Source organism: Callorhinus ursinus, unplaced genomic scaffold (assembly GCF_003265705.2).
Source record: "Callorhinus ursinus isolate GAN/ISIS: 27379988/994484 unplaced genomic scaffold, GSC_fseal_2.0 scaffold18, whole genome shotgun sequence".
Lineage (NCBI taxonomy): Eukaryota > Metazoa > Chordata > Mammalia > Carnivora > Otariidae > Callorhinus > Callorhinus ursinus.
In genome coordinates this window covers 23,888,657-23,904,084 of record NW_027397080.1, presented here as the reverse complement: position 1 = coordinate 23,904,084, position 15,428 = coordinate 23,888,657, and the positions used below count along the sequence as shown (strand labels likewise).

Here is a 15,428-nt window from a genome sequence, read left to right as displayed (position 1 = left end):
GGTTTGTGATGTGGCTGGGCTTGGGGACTTCCCTGATGGTCCAGGTTGGAAAGGTTTCCCTCGCTTCCACAGCCCCCTACCTTCACCCGCCCGCTGAGGGTGACCGGGTCATGAATCTGTCCCCAAACTGTGCATGCCTGGAGGACAAGGCAATGCTGAGACCTTTCTGTATCCTGGACCATGGCCTTGCTCAGAGCAGGTGGGAGCCAGCTTGGGGACTGAATGAATGACAAAAGGAGAGGACAGAATTGGTCCTTCCAGCTGGTTCCAGTCACTGCTCTCAAGGACCACGCAGGCTCTGTGGGGCTCCCAGGCAGCCTGACCTCCAGCCTAAGGTTGAGGCTCCCTGGAGGTGAGCCCCCTGCCTTACCCCTCACCCTGGCCTATTGGGACCTGAAGCCTGGTACCACACAAGTCGATTCTGACTCCACCTTCCAAATTGATCCTGCAGAGGTCGATTCTTGGTCCCCCCCCACCCCCTACCCCCCCAGCCCCAGGGAGTGATGTGACCATTAAGCTCCAGGCAGGGGTCAGGCCCCTGGGCTCGATCCGCTCAGGTTGCCTGCACAATTGAAATCCCTGAACCCATCCTGGCTAGTTTTCTCATTAAGACAATCGGACTGGATTGATCCATTAGATCAATGGCTGGCCATCAGCGGCAGGAAGCCAATCAGATGGGCCTAGATGATCAGCCCAAGAATGAGGTCCCTTACTGAGCTAGAGTGGGGCCTGGCCCTCTGGGATGGGGCTGTGGGAGGCAGCGGAGAGGGTCAGAGGCCTCACCAAGCTGGACTTGGGTGTGGGGACAGGAGTGTTCCCCAGGCTGTGGCTACCAGGGGCAGCTGGTGAGCGAGATGCAGCATCTGGGGCTTGCAGCGGGGTAGACTCCTTCCAAGATGGTCAGCTCATTGTCACCCCTCCACCACTGTGGCCTCAAGGGGAACCACCTCTCCCCTTGGGTGGCACGGTGTGTGAGATGGGAGATTTAGAGAGCTCCTCGGGGAGCTCTTCCCCCTTCATCAGCAGTAATTTGGCTATGAGGCTGGGAATGGAGGGGTCTGGGCACCTAGAACACCATTTCCTGATGTGGGTTCCATGGCACCCTGGCAGCACAAGATGCTGACGGGGCTTCAGGGATGGCTAAGAGAAATGCTGGGTTAGATGCGTTTCAGCATGCTCATTTCCCGTGGGGCTTAACTGGCTAATGCATATCAAGACCCCGTAAAAAGGTCGAAGGAGGTATTGTGTTTGACCACAGGACTGTTTCTCTGGGACATCTTGTAGAAATACCCTGAGGCATTTCCTCCAGCTGCCAACAGGTACTTTGAAGGAAAAATTGATGCCAAGAAGAACTGTTTCTGCAGGGATCTGCAGGAACCAGGGAGGTTCTCAGGGCGGAGATGTCAATGAGAAAGAAGAATGAGTGAGGAGCTGCGTTCAAGCGCATGGGCACTGATCACACAGTCTCCAGGGTGAACAGTGCCCCCTACAGTTGTGCTAACTCTCTCCGCACCCTGCCCCAGGCAGCCCAGCCCTTCTGCTCCTCCCATGGCCTCACCTCCTTTCTCCTTTTTCCCATAGGCTACCTGACTGTGAACATTGAGCCTCTCCCACCCGTGGTGGCTGGTGATGCCGTGACCTTGAAGTGTAACTTCAAGACAGATGGTCGCATGCGCGAGATCGTGTGGTACCGGGTAAGTCGCCACAGCTCTGCCCTCTGCGCCACAGCCAGGGCTGAAGGCAGAGTGCCCAGAACCCCTCTGGAGACCCTTGCAGGCTTGGCTATGTCCTTGGTCCCAGCTCTGTGTTGTCCTGTGCCCTCTGCCCAAACCCTTCTCCAAGAATGCTTTGCTCGGGCTTCTCCTCTGTCCTCAGGCTCTCTCTTATTCTGGTCTCCTTGGTGTCCCTAACATGCCCTTGTGCTCAGAAAACCCCAGCAGTACCAAGTGTGAGAACACTGTGGGCCCTGGTTGCTGTGTAACAAATAAGGAACATCGAAGGCTGGAATTTCAGGTGTGAGGCTTTGGGTGATGTTCTTGACAGAGCCCGGAGAAGACCAGGACAGCATCCTGCCTTCTTGAAACAAATTACAGACATAATCCGCCTTCTAACTCAAGTACATGTAGGACTATCCTGGTGCCTGGCACCCTGAGCTGGGTCTGAGGAGGGGTGCTCTTAGAGACACACAGATGCACACCTGTCCAGGGCCCAGCTGTTGGCAACAGGAGGACCAACTCTGGGCATGGGACACAAGTGTTGGCCTTTTCAGCCACTGATAAGAGCCTTCATGTGTCTGGGCCAGGCAGCCCAGCCTGGTGTCCCTTGGCCACAAGGGAGTCGGGGCTGGCAGGGCTCAGGAGAAGGTCCAGTTGGAATTGACGTTCTTGCAATGCCATGCTAAGGTTCGCACAGAGCAAGGTGCCGCCATCTTGGAAACAGGTTGGACAGAGAACTCCCCTTCCAGGATCTAAAACAGCGTTTGGCCACACGTTTCGGTGAGGTCCAGATAGTAAATGTTTTCCTCTCTGGGGACCGTATGGTCTCTGTCACAACGCCTCAGCTCTGCCATTACAGTGTGAAAACAGCCACAGACAATGTGTTAACGGGAGGCCATGGCTGGGTTCCAATAAATCTTTATTCATGGACATTGGGACTCGAATGTCATATCGTTTTTACATGTCACAAAATACTCTCCTTTTTTATATTTTCAACCATTCAAAGAAGTAAAAATACATTCTTGGTTCGTGGACTGTACAGAAACAGGCTGTAGGCTGCTGTGGTCCAGTGGCCATGGTTTGCCAACCCCTGATCTAAAACAACCCTTCTCTAACCTCTGTCTGCTGCATTGCCCTTTCTTCAGATGAAACCCGCAGATGACACAGTCGGGTGGAACTGCCCTGGATAGAGCGGATGGAGGTTGCCGATGGGGGGTGCAGAGTGCGGAGTGGGAAAAAGGGGTGGCATGGGCAATTTGAAGTTCAGGCTTCTAGAACTGGTTCCTTTACTCATTCACACTACTGCAGCAGGCACGGGGTGGGGCTTGGAAACCCTGCGTTAGAGAATCCCCCTGGGGCACACTCGCCATTCAATGCCCTGACTCAGAACTGCGTTCCTCAATCCTATTCTTGCTCTCGCCCCAGCCTTGGTTGGACCTTCCTGTCCTTGCTGGTCCTTCTTGCCTTCTTGGTCTTTGATTCATCATCTGCTGGTTTGTTGGCTGTGATTTGAGCTCCTTTTAACCAAAATCATTGTTCTCCATCTTAGCACTGTAGCCCCTCCCACTTAAAATTGCTTCTAACCACCCCCTCCCCCCCTGCTCTCTGGGCAGCCTGGGCCCCACAGGTGTGAACCTGGCATTCAGCATCCCACAAGGCCCCAGCGTTAGATGAGATTGCCATCCTGAATAGATCAACAGGCCTAGAGAAAGTCAAGGCATACGCTAAACAGTGCCATGAACTGAATCACTAAGAGGCGTATTTACATGATATGGGAGCTGCTTGGCTGACACACACTGCGAGCATCTCATTAGCAGCTGGCAGAAGGACGCTGCTAAATTAACTGCAGCTCACTTCTAATGACGGGACTGTCTCTCCCTCCACCATCCCTAGATGGGATCGGAATGAGGGGAGGCAAAAGACCCACCCAGCTGGCAGAGAGAAATACAGAGACCCAATGGGAACAGTTTAGGGGGGCGAATCTTGCAGACAGGGAACTATCAGTGTGCACCTCATTGCCTTGCCAGCCCTTGAAGCAACTATCCCCACTCTGGTTTGAAATGGAATTTCTGTTTTGGAGGGGGATGCCAGGGCCGGGGAAAGGCCAGCGCCAAACCCAGGTCTAGGAAGCCTGAACCAGGCTTCCACGTGGCTCCACCCTGTGTCCCCTGAAGATGGGGGAGAAGGCTGGGGCAGGACGAAGACGCCCAGTTTTCAGTCCAGACGTGGACTTTCCCTCCCCTTCTCTGCCACCAGTGCTGAGAATCCCCCATTATCAACCCCCCCCATCCCTCCCCACCCTAGCCTGCCATCCCGTTGATTGCCTTAAAAATCAGTTGCATCTCTTACGGTGTCAGGCCCTGTGTGTTGGGCTATGGTAGGCTGCACTAATTAATTTATTTTACTTCATTTCACATCCTTTGACTTCGAGCCTCTGGAGTGGGGAGGGGGTATGTAGATGTATGCAAATCACATGCAAATCGCCCACTGGAGCCAAATGTTTGGGCCCTTGTGCTTCTGTATCTGGATTGAGGGAGCAGGCTCAGTGGACTTGGAAGTCTCCTTGGGACCAGGGGAACCTCGCATGCCCTGTCTGTGATGGTGCGGATGGGGGCAGAGGCCGGGAGGGGGGTGGGGGGGACTCCAGGGAAGTGTCTCAATGCTGCCAGTTCTCTCTTCTGTCTGCTGCCGCTCTGGCCTTCCCTCACCCATCACCTCTTTTCCCAAGGAGGCAGCTGAATGGAGAGAGATAAGAGCTTACCAGGATGGGGGCTGCAGGAGCCAAGACTCCTTTTGGGGGAGGGGAAGGCAGGGTTTCTAGAGAATGTAGGAGATGCAGCAAGGGGAGCCCCACTCTCCTCCAGTCAGAACCCCCCACCAGACAAGCCCCTACATCTCCATTCTCCCACCTCCATCCCCCCACAGCTGCCCCCCCCAAACAGGGAGCTGCCCAGTGCTGTTTGTTTTCTGTACGTCTGTTTGCTTCCCCAGCTTCCTTTGCCCATCTTCTGTGAATGAGCTTACAGAGCCCGGCTTGGAAGGAAATGAATGGATTACACAGGCCCAGCCAGGGCTGTGTCTCCAATCTCTTTAGAAGGGAAAAGCAGGGCATTGTGGGGAGGCCACCACTGCCCCCTCAGCCCAGTGGGCACAAAATGGCCCAAGACGTGTAAAGCCCAGCAGCCTCCCCTCTGGTCCTGAAGACATTGTCTTAGCAATGGAATCATCCTGAGCTTTCAGAAATGTAATGAATGGATTGGATTCTTTGGGTAGATTGACAGAGCTGATGAAATTGTCTGAAGCAAAAGGGACCACTCCCTTGGGGTTAACAAGACCTCTGGCTGAACATTTGGGAAGGTCTTGCCATGTGGATGCCTTAGGGGTGGGGCAGGGGCAGGGGATGGAAGGAGGTGGCCAGGGCCTGAACCTTGGGCACTTTGCCCCACAGACTCCCCAGTTTGTAGAAGAAAGTGCCAAAACTATAGAATAGACTCAAGAAAGCATATGTGATCAGAGTCCCTGGGCCTGTGCTGTCCAATATGGCAGCCACTACTAGTCACATCGGCTATTTAAATTTAAATTGAATTAAATCAAATCAAATCAAATTAAATTAAAAAATCATGTCCTCAGTCAGCCTAGCCATATTTCAAGAGCTCACTAGCCACATGCAGTTGGTGGCTACCATGTTGGACAGGGTAGGTATAGAACATTTCCATCATCACAGAAGGTTCTATTGGACAGTCCGTTACAGATATTTGCAATTTTTTCTGAGGCCTCTGGAATATACTGTGCTTTCCTGGCAAGGGAATAACAGTGGACTGCTCATGGAGCCAGTTTTCCAGGCAAACTTACTCTAACATGAAGTTCTGAAAAATGAATTGTATTTGTTATGTAACCTGCCATCATTAGATTGGGGGGAGAGGCATGGGAGGGATAGGCAGAGTGACCATCATTCTCAGAAGACCTCTTTGAAAACAGATGTCAAGAGGGTTGTCAGGCACTTGAGGTGCTGGGTATTCTAGTTGTCTATCAAAGCCCTGTTCACCCTCAGGACACCTCACAGCCCTTCTCCCCATCTCTCCGTGCTCTCTCCACCATTGTATGGCTTCCTTTCCCAGATTTGAGTTTCCCAGACTTGCACTTTTTCCCCTAGAAATATGCAGAAGCTAATAGAGCAGGGGTGCAATTCCATACTTGGCCAGTAGGGGACAGTCACCTAAAAAGCAAACTACCCTAGCATTAAAGTCAGGACTTGGTTCTAGAAAACAAATGATTAATAATATCCTTTACTTAATGATTTCTGTCCATTCGCATCTATAACTGGGGACTCATTCAGTAATGCTGCAAATACGAATCTGAGGGGCTAACGTTATTTAGCCTTTACTATGTGCCAGGCACTGGATACATGACTACCTTTCATTTTCACGTCGGCACTGTGAGTTTGGGTCTATTGTTAATGCCTACTCTTCAGATGAGGAAACTGAGGCCATCCAAAGAGACCATGTCTCAGCTCATGTCGCCTTCCCTGACTTCCGCAGAGTTCTAGACACTCCCTCCTCTTTGCGTGTCTATAATCCAGCTCATACCTCTCTGTGTCAAAACACCTGTCTGTCAACTGGACGGTGAACATCCTCAAGGGCCAAGGCCAGACCTTTTCCCCACTGTATCCACAGAGTCACCTCAGTAAATGTTTGTTAAGTGACCAAGTGATAGAACTATAGATACAATTGCAGACCGTGCCACATGGCCCACCTGTGTTTCAGGTGGGGGTGTGTGTATAGCCAATAGTAACTGTCTGCGGGGGACAGAGGGTCTTTGTATGCTCAGGGGGCTTGGTGGCGTGTGGGGGAAAAAGGAACATTTCTTATTAGGGAATACCGTCTAAACTCATTTAGTTGGAGGTCACCTGCCCAGCAGGCAAAGCCAAAGATCTGTTTATATCATAGAAATCCATTAAACAGCCACAGAGAATCATGGGAGTTTAACCTTTCATAGCAGTTTTTATCATCTTTCCTTTGTTCTGTCTCTTTCCTTCACCATTTGTCCCCCAGAGCTATGCTGGGCCCAGGTTACAAGGCCACAGAAAAGAGAGCCACGGAGGGAGATAGAGGAGGAGATTGATCAGCAGTGATAATGCCCTGCTTTCAGAACCCCAGTATCTTGCTTCTTTCACCTTGTGGGGAGCGTGTGCCTGGGTGTTTGTTTTGCAGTATGAGTGCCTTCTCCGCGATGCTACCTGGCCAGGGCAAGCTCCCGCCTGGGAGCTCTGCTCGATCCCTGTGTGACAGGGCTATGTCTGCTCTGGCCCACGAGGCTGGGAAGCGTAAGGTAGGAAGACAGAGGGCTAAGGCATCAGGATACTTGCATATGAGTTCAGGGTATGTGTCCGGGCAGTGACCTAAACTTTCTGCATTCTAGAAACCTCCTGTGGAATCAAGCATGAAAACACCTTCATTGTAGGCTTCGAGAGATAACGTCTGCAGTCAAACAAGCCCAAAGCGTGATTCATTGTCGCCCTATTCACCTAAATGGTGGCCGTTGTCCCTGCATGTCTCTTGGTAGCTTAAGGGATCGAGAAAAGGAAATTATAAACTGAGAGTGGAAGGTGTTTTCGGAAGATGACCAAGGATCGTCGGATTCCTTGAATTCCATCCTCCCACCTACATTCCCAAGGCAGAAGGGGAGAGACAACCATTTAAAATGGTATATTCTCTGTGTCTACGTGGTTATGCTGGATTTCAAAAACTCACTGGATTTCAATTCTTGGAAATGTTATCACATAGCTAAGCCATTTCAGTGGATCTTAGCTCTTCTCTCTCTGAAGCAAAGAGTTATTTCGAAATGGTTTTACTGGCATTGGCTCTCTTTTAGTGTAAGTCCTTGACAATGTTTTGTTGTCTGAAACCAAAATAGAAAGTGGTGATCATAAGGGGACATTACGGTCCAATGATATCATCAAGGGCGAGAAGGCAGGTACGCTCTTGGCGATGAGTAGAGACCAGGCCTAAGTCCTGGAGAAGGGAGCCGGACCACCCCTCTGGCTCCTCTGGCTTGGACCCAACCTGACTGCTCCTTATTCCTCCCCTGGACCCACATCCTGATCTGACAGCTCCTAAATCTGGAGGAGGAAGGGAGTAAGAAAGACAAGACACATTCTTCATAGAACCAGAGCCAAGCTGGTCCGAGCTGCCTTGTCCAGGCCTCCTTCCCTTGCCTCTAGCCTCCCAAAGGGGCAGGGTCTCTCTGATGAAGAATGCCCCAGGCCCCATCTCACCACCCCAGTTACGTAAGAGGAAAGACAGTGTGCCAGGGAGACGGCCTGCCAAAGGACAGCTAATCATAGAATAACTAATAACACATAAAGAGGAAGAACACATTTCCCAGGCTAGTTCCATTGCACTTTTTTCTTCCACCCTCAGGAACAGGTTGAATCCATCCCAGACCCTAATCACAGGGGCTCCTCCTTCTGGGGGTGGAGTGGTGGAGAAACCCGGGCGCTCCCCCTAGAGGTCAGAGTGTGAATTGCAGTTATTGCGGCCCCAATCCCTGGTCTTTCAAGGGCGGTTTGGAGTTGTCCACCTTAGCCGCTCTGTAGAATTTTCGGAGGGACTTGTAAAAATATGCCGATGGCTGAGGTTTGGGGCCTCAGGGCATTTTACTTTTAACCAGTTCCCCAGATGATTGTAATGCACTTGGCCCAGCCAGGGACCATGTTCTGGTACATGGGAAACTCTGATTGGAGCTAGCTGCTCCATTCGCTTGGCCGACATTAATTAACCCAGCAAGTAGTTAACTGAGCAGGATGGGTCTAGGCACTGGGGGTGCATCAGGGAACGGGACACCAAGATCCTGAACTCCCGTACTTGAGCTTGGGGGAGGAGGTAAAAAGATAAACAAACAGGAAAAATACCAGACCAAAGTAAGGGCGGTGCATAGAATTAAAATAGTTTGGTGGGATCGAAAGGGATTGAATGGTCAGGAAAAGACTCATTTAAGCTGAGACCTCAAAGGCAACAAGGAATCCATCTTGCCAGGGGAAGGAGATGGAATAGTCCAGGCAGAGAGAGAAGCACATGCAAAGGAGCTGTTCTGGGAACCAGCTTCACAAGTTCAAAGAACAGAAAGAGAGTCCACCTGCGGGGCTGGAATGCAGCCGGTTGTGGGGAGTTAAGAGATGAGGCGAGACAGACAGATAGGCAGGACCCTTCACGCCAGACCTTGTGCTCCAGGGCACCAGTTCTGGAGTTGTTCCAAGGGCAGCTTTGGAGGGTTTGGAGTAGGAAAGTAACGGGATCTGGTTCACTTTATTAAAAGGTCACTTGTGGGTAGAGGGTGAAGTGTAGTGGAGGCAAGACTGGAGTCAGAGGGTCCGCATGGAGGTTGCTCCAGCAATAACAGGCAAGGGGTGACAGTGGCTTGGGTAAGAACTGGGATGGTGGCCGTGGAGACGGTGAGAGAGAAGGAAGTTCTGCTGTGGCCTGCAGGTGGCATCTAACAGGCTTGCTAATGTGTTGGAGGGAGGCAGGAAAGGAGGATTCGGGTGACTCCTGGCTTTCAGGCTCCAGCAGCTAGCTGTGGGGGAGGGTGCTATTTCCTGAGACCGGGAGGACAGGAGGGGAGGAGGGGGCTCGCAGGGATTCCCCATCACCTGTGTTAAGTTCCAGGTGCCTCTAAGACGTGGGGTTGGAGCTGTCAGAGAAGCTGTTGAGGTTACAAGTCAGAGGTTCTGGACTGCGGTCAGGACTGGAGACTCATACTTGGGGGCCTCAGATATGGATGGTGGGCCTGGGCGAGAGGATGGGGAGAGGGGGCGGGAGAAAAGCACCCAGTGCTGGCCCCTGGGGTGCTCAAATGTTAGAGATAGAAAAGTAGACCAGGGAAGAGGCTGGGAAGGTGCAGCCGGCAGGATGTGACGAAAGCTAGGTGTATGGGTGTCTCAGATCCCAAGGGAGAAGAGCCGGCTCTGTTCAGTGCTGTGACAGGATGACTTAGGACAAGACCAGAAGAGTGACCGTGATTTTGCCACATGGAGCCCACTGGGGACCTGGACAAGAGCAGCCTCGTTGGAGTTAGTGGGGCAGAAGCCTGCCTGGAGGAGGCTGAAGGAGGCACGTAGGCTACTGGTGACATGGCCTCGATCTTCCAGACAAACCTTTGCTGTAACATAGACTCAGTTGCTTCTGTTGGGTCCCTCTCCGTTTGTATGTCTTTCGTAAGCTACCAGCTACATTATCTATTCCGAACTCGCCCAGCCTTGCAGCCCAGACCTGGTGGCAACCGTGCTCTCCTCCTGGGGGATGGGACAGTGGCTGCAGAGAGAGTTTGGGGGATCCCAGAGTAACTCAGCAGTGCATGTGGTATTTGGAGGAGAGATCCCAGCTCTACCATCCGATTAACTCAGTGGCCTTTGGACAAAAGCCATGCACACAGCCTCCCCAAGGCTCTGCTCCATGCTAAGCAGGGTACTCAGGGCTGGAGACAGAAAGAGCCAGGTGGACCCAGTGCCCCCGAAGGGAGAGATTCTAATCCAGCCAGGCTTCATTACATTGTAAAGATCTGTTTCCTCATCTGGCCAATGGGCTTAATCGCCTTCCCCCAAACATCTTACAGGGATTTGTGTGAAACAGAGGAGATGCCCTGCAGACAAGCTGCTTCCTTCACCCACAGGGCAGGGGACAGAGGCTTTGCTTAGCTTACTAAATCCTCTCTTTGCCCCTGGCCAAACCTCTAGGAGGCCTCTGACCTCGTTCACCAAGATGGAATTAAGAGATTCTCCTACGAAGTTCCTTAGCACTTTGTACATACTTGCATTAGAGACGTATCACCTGGTATCTTAGTTATTCATCTCATTTTTGTGTCTATCGCTGAGTTTTATTTATCTGCTTCTCCAGTATGTGCCATCATGCTGGCAGACCCTGGGCCAGGGTCCTTACATGGGGTCTTTGGATTCCTACAGAGTAGTTGGATAAGCTTCTGGGGTCTCTCCTTGAAATCCCAGGAAGTATGCCCAAAATGTTGTACGTGGTTCTGGGGAGAGAGAAAAGGGGAATTTGACGTCCCCCTGAAAAGCTCAAGAACAACAGCAGGTGTCCCCAGGTGCTCGAGAGTATGAAACGTGCAGGGTTTCCACCCTTGGCTCCTCAGGGGCCACACTCAGGATGGATCTAGGAGACCAAGGGGCTGCAAGGCTTCATCAAAAACCTGTGGTCCATGAGCTCTCCGGGGACCTGGTGGGAAGAGGGTGCTGTAGTTAACCTTACGTGGGAAGAACGTCGGGCGGTTGGGCTCAGCCCAGACACCACAGGACAGTCAGTCTGGGTGTGTGCATGACACCCTTGGATGGAAGAAGGAGAAAAGAAAGGAGGGGGGGGAAAGAAAGGCTTGCTTTGGCAACATGTCACCGTTCTCCCTGGCACAAGGCGGGGGTTTTTTTGACCAGAGACATCCATCCTCTTTGGAGGATTAAGATCAAGTTTGTGATATTGGCAATGAGACCGTTTCTCTGCCCGGAGGCTTTCACACAGGACTGAGAAGAGCTCTTGGCTCCCAAACTGTTGAGAGGGACACCCAAATAACAAGATGTTCTATTGCGCCACACTTGGACACCCGCAGAAATAAACTCTCGCATTGGATGCTCGTGAGAGACATGTAGGCTGGCAGGCCCAAGGTGAACATTTTGATGTCTTAGCTCGGTCTGGGGAGTTTGTCCTCACTTGCCAAGTGCACAGAAGAGAAAACAGCAGGGGTCTGGGGCCAGACATCCTGCTGTGTGACCTAGAGCAAACCAGTTTCCCTCTCTGAGCCTCAGGATCTTCATCAGTAAAATAAAAGGGTGAAGTGGGATGGTCTGTATAGAATGTGCTGTCTCTTTGCCACCTTGCAACCAGCCTCCCTCCTTCCGCCAGAGGACACTAAGCTGGGGAGGAGGCTGGCACTCTGCGCTCCCAAGGTGAGGCTTGGGCACTCCTCAACAGAGGTGGAGAGGCTCTGAGCCAGTGGACTCTGAGAGCTATACTGAGCCCAGAGGGTGGTTTCCAGCAGCCTTGGCCTGACTTAGCCCTGCTGGGTCTAAGTGACAAGGGGCTGACTTAACTTGTCGCAGAGGATTAAAGGTGAACTTGTACTCCAGCACGCCTGGGGTATAAAGTAAGGTGGCTGAAGTGAGGGATGTTTCCAAGAAACACCAGCCCAGGCTCCTCCTCCCTTCCAAGTCCTTCCTTCTCCTCCTCAGCCCACCTTCTCCTGTTTGGGTGTGTCATGCTGTGGGAAGGGTGACTGTGCCTTCTTACCAGGGGACTCGGACGCCCACAGGCATTCAGTCTCCCCATTCCCGGCACTTTTCCAAACCACGGAGGTGATCACTGATAGTACCATGACTGCACTCCTACCTCTCACCCCACCCTTCACAAGAGCTCCCATCACCTTAAGGACCGTGTTCAAGGTCCTTCGTGATTCAAGCTCCGTTAGCTGATTTCTGCAGCAATGCTTCCTACCATGTTCCCAAATGGACCCACCACTCCTATCTTATGGCTTATTTGCAGTTTCTGGAACGTGCTGATGCACGCACCGCATCATCCTCTACCTGCTCCAGCTGGCAAACTCCCACTTGCTCGCCAAGGTCAGCTACAAGGTCATTCCCAGAGACCTTCCCTTCCTCCATCCATTTTCCCCTTCCAGCTTCTTCCCCATTCAACCACCAGTCTGAGTTAGATTCTCAGAACATTCTCAAAATACTCAGAATTCTGCCTCCTGACCTGACATCCTGGACTCACATGTTCATTTCTGAGACAGGTGTTTCTCGAGCACCCACTATGTGCCGAGCACTGGGAACAGAGCACTGAGTAAGAACAACGTAACAACCCGTGTTGTTTGTACAGCGCTTGCAGTTAAGCAGGGAAATGGGTATTACATGAAAGATTATCAAAGAAGTGCTTTGAAATTGTGGTAACTGCCCCCAAAAAGGCTTGGTGTTTGCTAGCTGAGAGCTCACAAGGGGGTGATTAATTATAATAGTGGAATGTCTTTCCCCCGGAATGTAACCCCTGTTGGTAAAGACCAGGTATCCTGTTTGTCTCTGTGGCCAAGCACATACCTAGAGAATGAATGAATTCGTGAGTAAGTGAGTGAGTGAGTGAGTGAATGTATGAATGGCTTATGTTGTTCTGAGGGACACAAAAGTAAAAACTTTTAGCTGATGAGACAACAAATATTCTCACAATTAGAGCTTGTCAACAAGGGATGGGGTGTCTTGGGAACTGAGATCCCCCAGCCTTAGAAGTTTCTAAGCTCATGTTAGAATAGCCATGGGTCAAAAATGCAAAAGAAAGGATTTCTGGCTTCCTGGCCCAAGTGAGCACAGGGCAGGATGACGCTGTCCATTCCAGCTCTGGAGTTTTATGCTATATCAAGTCCAGCTTCCCAGCAATGACATCGTGACAAGGTAGGGAACAGAGCATCCACCCAGCTTGGCGAGGCCACGCATCAAGTGTGGGACACCAGGTTCCCGGAAAGTTCTAGATTCCCACGAGAGGGGCGGATTGTGGATGTCCTGAGAGTCACACGCATGTGGGTGCCCCACCCTTACATGAGCCTTCCAAGCGGCTGAAGCAGCAGATGCCTGGGAGCTGGGAAGAGGGGAAGACCGGATCCAGAAGACCACTCTGCAGCCAAAGGTCATGTCCAGCCCCACTCTGAACATGTCACCCTGCCTGCAACACATCAGGGCAGCATCCCCATCATTCTCATGATGGAAACCGGGATCACTGCTGTCGCCGGAAGCTGTGGCCCCTGCCTCCTCTCCAAGCTGGTCTCCCCGTGCCCCCGGGATGAGACTCCAGAATGAAACTCCAAGAGCCTTGGGGGCGGAAGAAGGCAGCCTGCAGAGGAGGGAGAATGGGCCCTGCTCCTGGAACACCATTGTTCCCATTTCAAAGCCTGGGATCCTAAGGTGAGGTGCCATTGTGCTACAGGAGAGTGGCCAGTCACACTTTGAACCCAGCTGCCTGACTCCAGAGCGACGCTTCTGGGGAGGGGCCACCAAAGGCCATAAATGCCATCCTGGGGGGCGGGAGGGATTTCTCCCCCAGTGACAGGCAACCCCAGGGCTGGACCCTCAGAGGGGCTGAGACCCTGTGGCCTGGGGAGACTGTGTCTTCCCCATAATCATCGTCGCTACTGCCATCGCTGTGGCACGGGGCAAGGCGTGTTAGGCCTCTCTCGGTCACCTGACTGAATTCTCACAGAAATCACTGGATGCCCGTACTGTTGTCCACTTTAGAGCTGAGGACACTGAGGATCCTAGAGGTTGGGGAACTGGCCCCCAGCCTCGAAGACAGTAGGGTGGAGCGGGTTTGTCCACCAGCCCATCTGACTTCCCCTATAGCGCACGGGATGGTCCACAGAGCTGACGGGGGCAGGGGGGGGCGTCTGGATCCCCCTTGGGGAAGCTCCGAGCCTCCCCCTTGGGGAGAGGGCTGGCCAGGTGAGCGGAGTAGGTGGGAGCAGTCGGGGTCTGGCTGCTCGGGACTGTCCTCATCATGACACAACCGGGGCCTGTCTGCAGAGCCCCACAGGGGCCGTCACCCTGGAAGGAGAACCCCAAGGAGAACAGCGTCCCCCCGCAGAGACGATGCAGCAGCACGCAGAGCAGACAGGTGGAGGGGACAGGACCTGTGCCCATCCCCCGGGCTCTCCGCTCACGCAGGGCAGCTGTCCAGGTTCCTTTGGTGAATGTGGGAGAGAGATTTGTGCTCCCGTCCACAGGAGGGTCTTCTTCAAATCGTGGCGCTTAGCCCTCAGAAACCCTGTTCTTGAGGGAGACCGGCAGCCTGGAGTAGCGGGAAGTCTGAATTGGAGACTCTTTTTCGAGAAATGAAATTTATTATTATTATTATTATTATTATTATTATTATTTCGCAAGTGGTAGAGGAATGCAAATGAGTGTAAATAAGTGTTGTCAAGTAGTGGTTCTTGGGGGACCTGCTTTAATGGAGATAATAATCACTTTAATTGGCACATTAATTATATGTGAGCAGGTGTTTCCAAAGTAATTGAGGGCGTTGGAAAGCTGCTTATTTCCTGAGAGTGGCTGAAGCATTCCCCTTTGACCCTGTTTACTCTATGAATATCAAATTCCGCCAGGGGACAGAGAGACATGGAGCCTGTCTGAATCCGTGCGCTCGGACTGACTGAGGTTTCCAGGCCATTCCTTCTTGTATGGAACTGACTCCCCTCGGACCCCCATGCGGGGTGCCGTTCCTGGCCCATCCTCTGCTGGGAGAGACGGGATGGCACAGAGGCACACACGAGGTGCCCCCGCCCTGGGCTGGAGCTGCTCTGGAAGGAGGAGGGGACAGAATGTACGGCAAAGAGAGGAAGAGCAGGTGCAAAGGCCCTGAGGACTGGCCTGCTGGCACCGCATCAGGCGCTGGTGAAGGATGGGGAGGCTGGGGCAGGGGGAGGAGGCTGATGGCAGTCAGGGACTCAAGCAGGACGTGCCACAGCTGGGGTCCCGTCTAGTGGAGCTTGGATTGTAGCCACAGGGGGCATGTGAAGAATTTTAAGCAAGAAAGCAACAATAGCCAATTTTCCAACTCTCTAGACATCCCCCCAAAGATATCTGAAAAGCGTCTCAGACTTGACACGGCCAAAGGGAAATTCTGGATTTCTCCTCCAAAGCCGTTCCTCTCCATTCTTCCCCATCTCAGTAAATGG

The 15,428-nt window shown here is 52.4% G+C and overlaps 1 protein-coding gene across 2 annotated transcripts in view; it reads left to right on the top strand.

Annotated features, from left to right (window-relative positions):
- The first annotated feature begins 1,580 nt into the window (after window positions 1-1,580).
- Window positions 1,581-15,428, top strand: part of IGSF21 (immunoglobin superfamily member 21) — a 133,555-nt gene continuing 119,707 nt past the window's right edge. The window contains exon 1 of one of the 2 annotated variants that reach the window (XM_073903620.1): window positions 1,581-1,694. In XM_073903620.1, the coding sequence (XP_073759721.1) occupies window positions 1,663-1,694 (32 nt within the window). In that variant the 5' untranslated portion in view covers window positions 1,581-1,662. The remainder of the gene's footprint in view (window positions 1,695-15,428) is intronic. The other variant, XM_025855939.2, reaches the window with a different exon arrangement.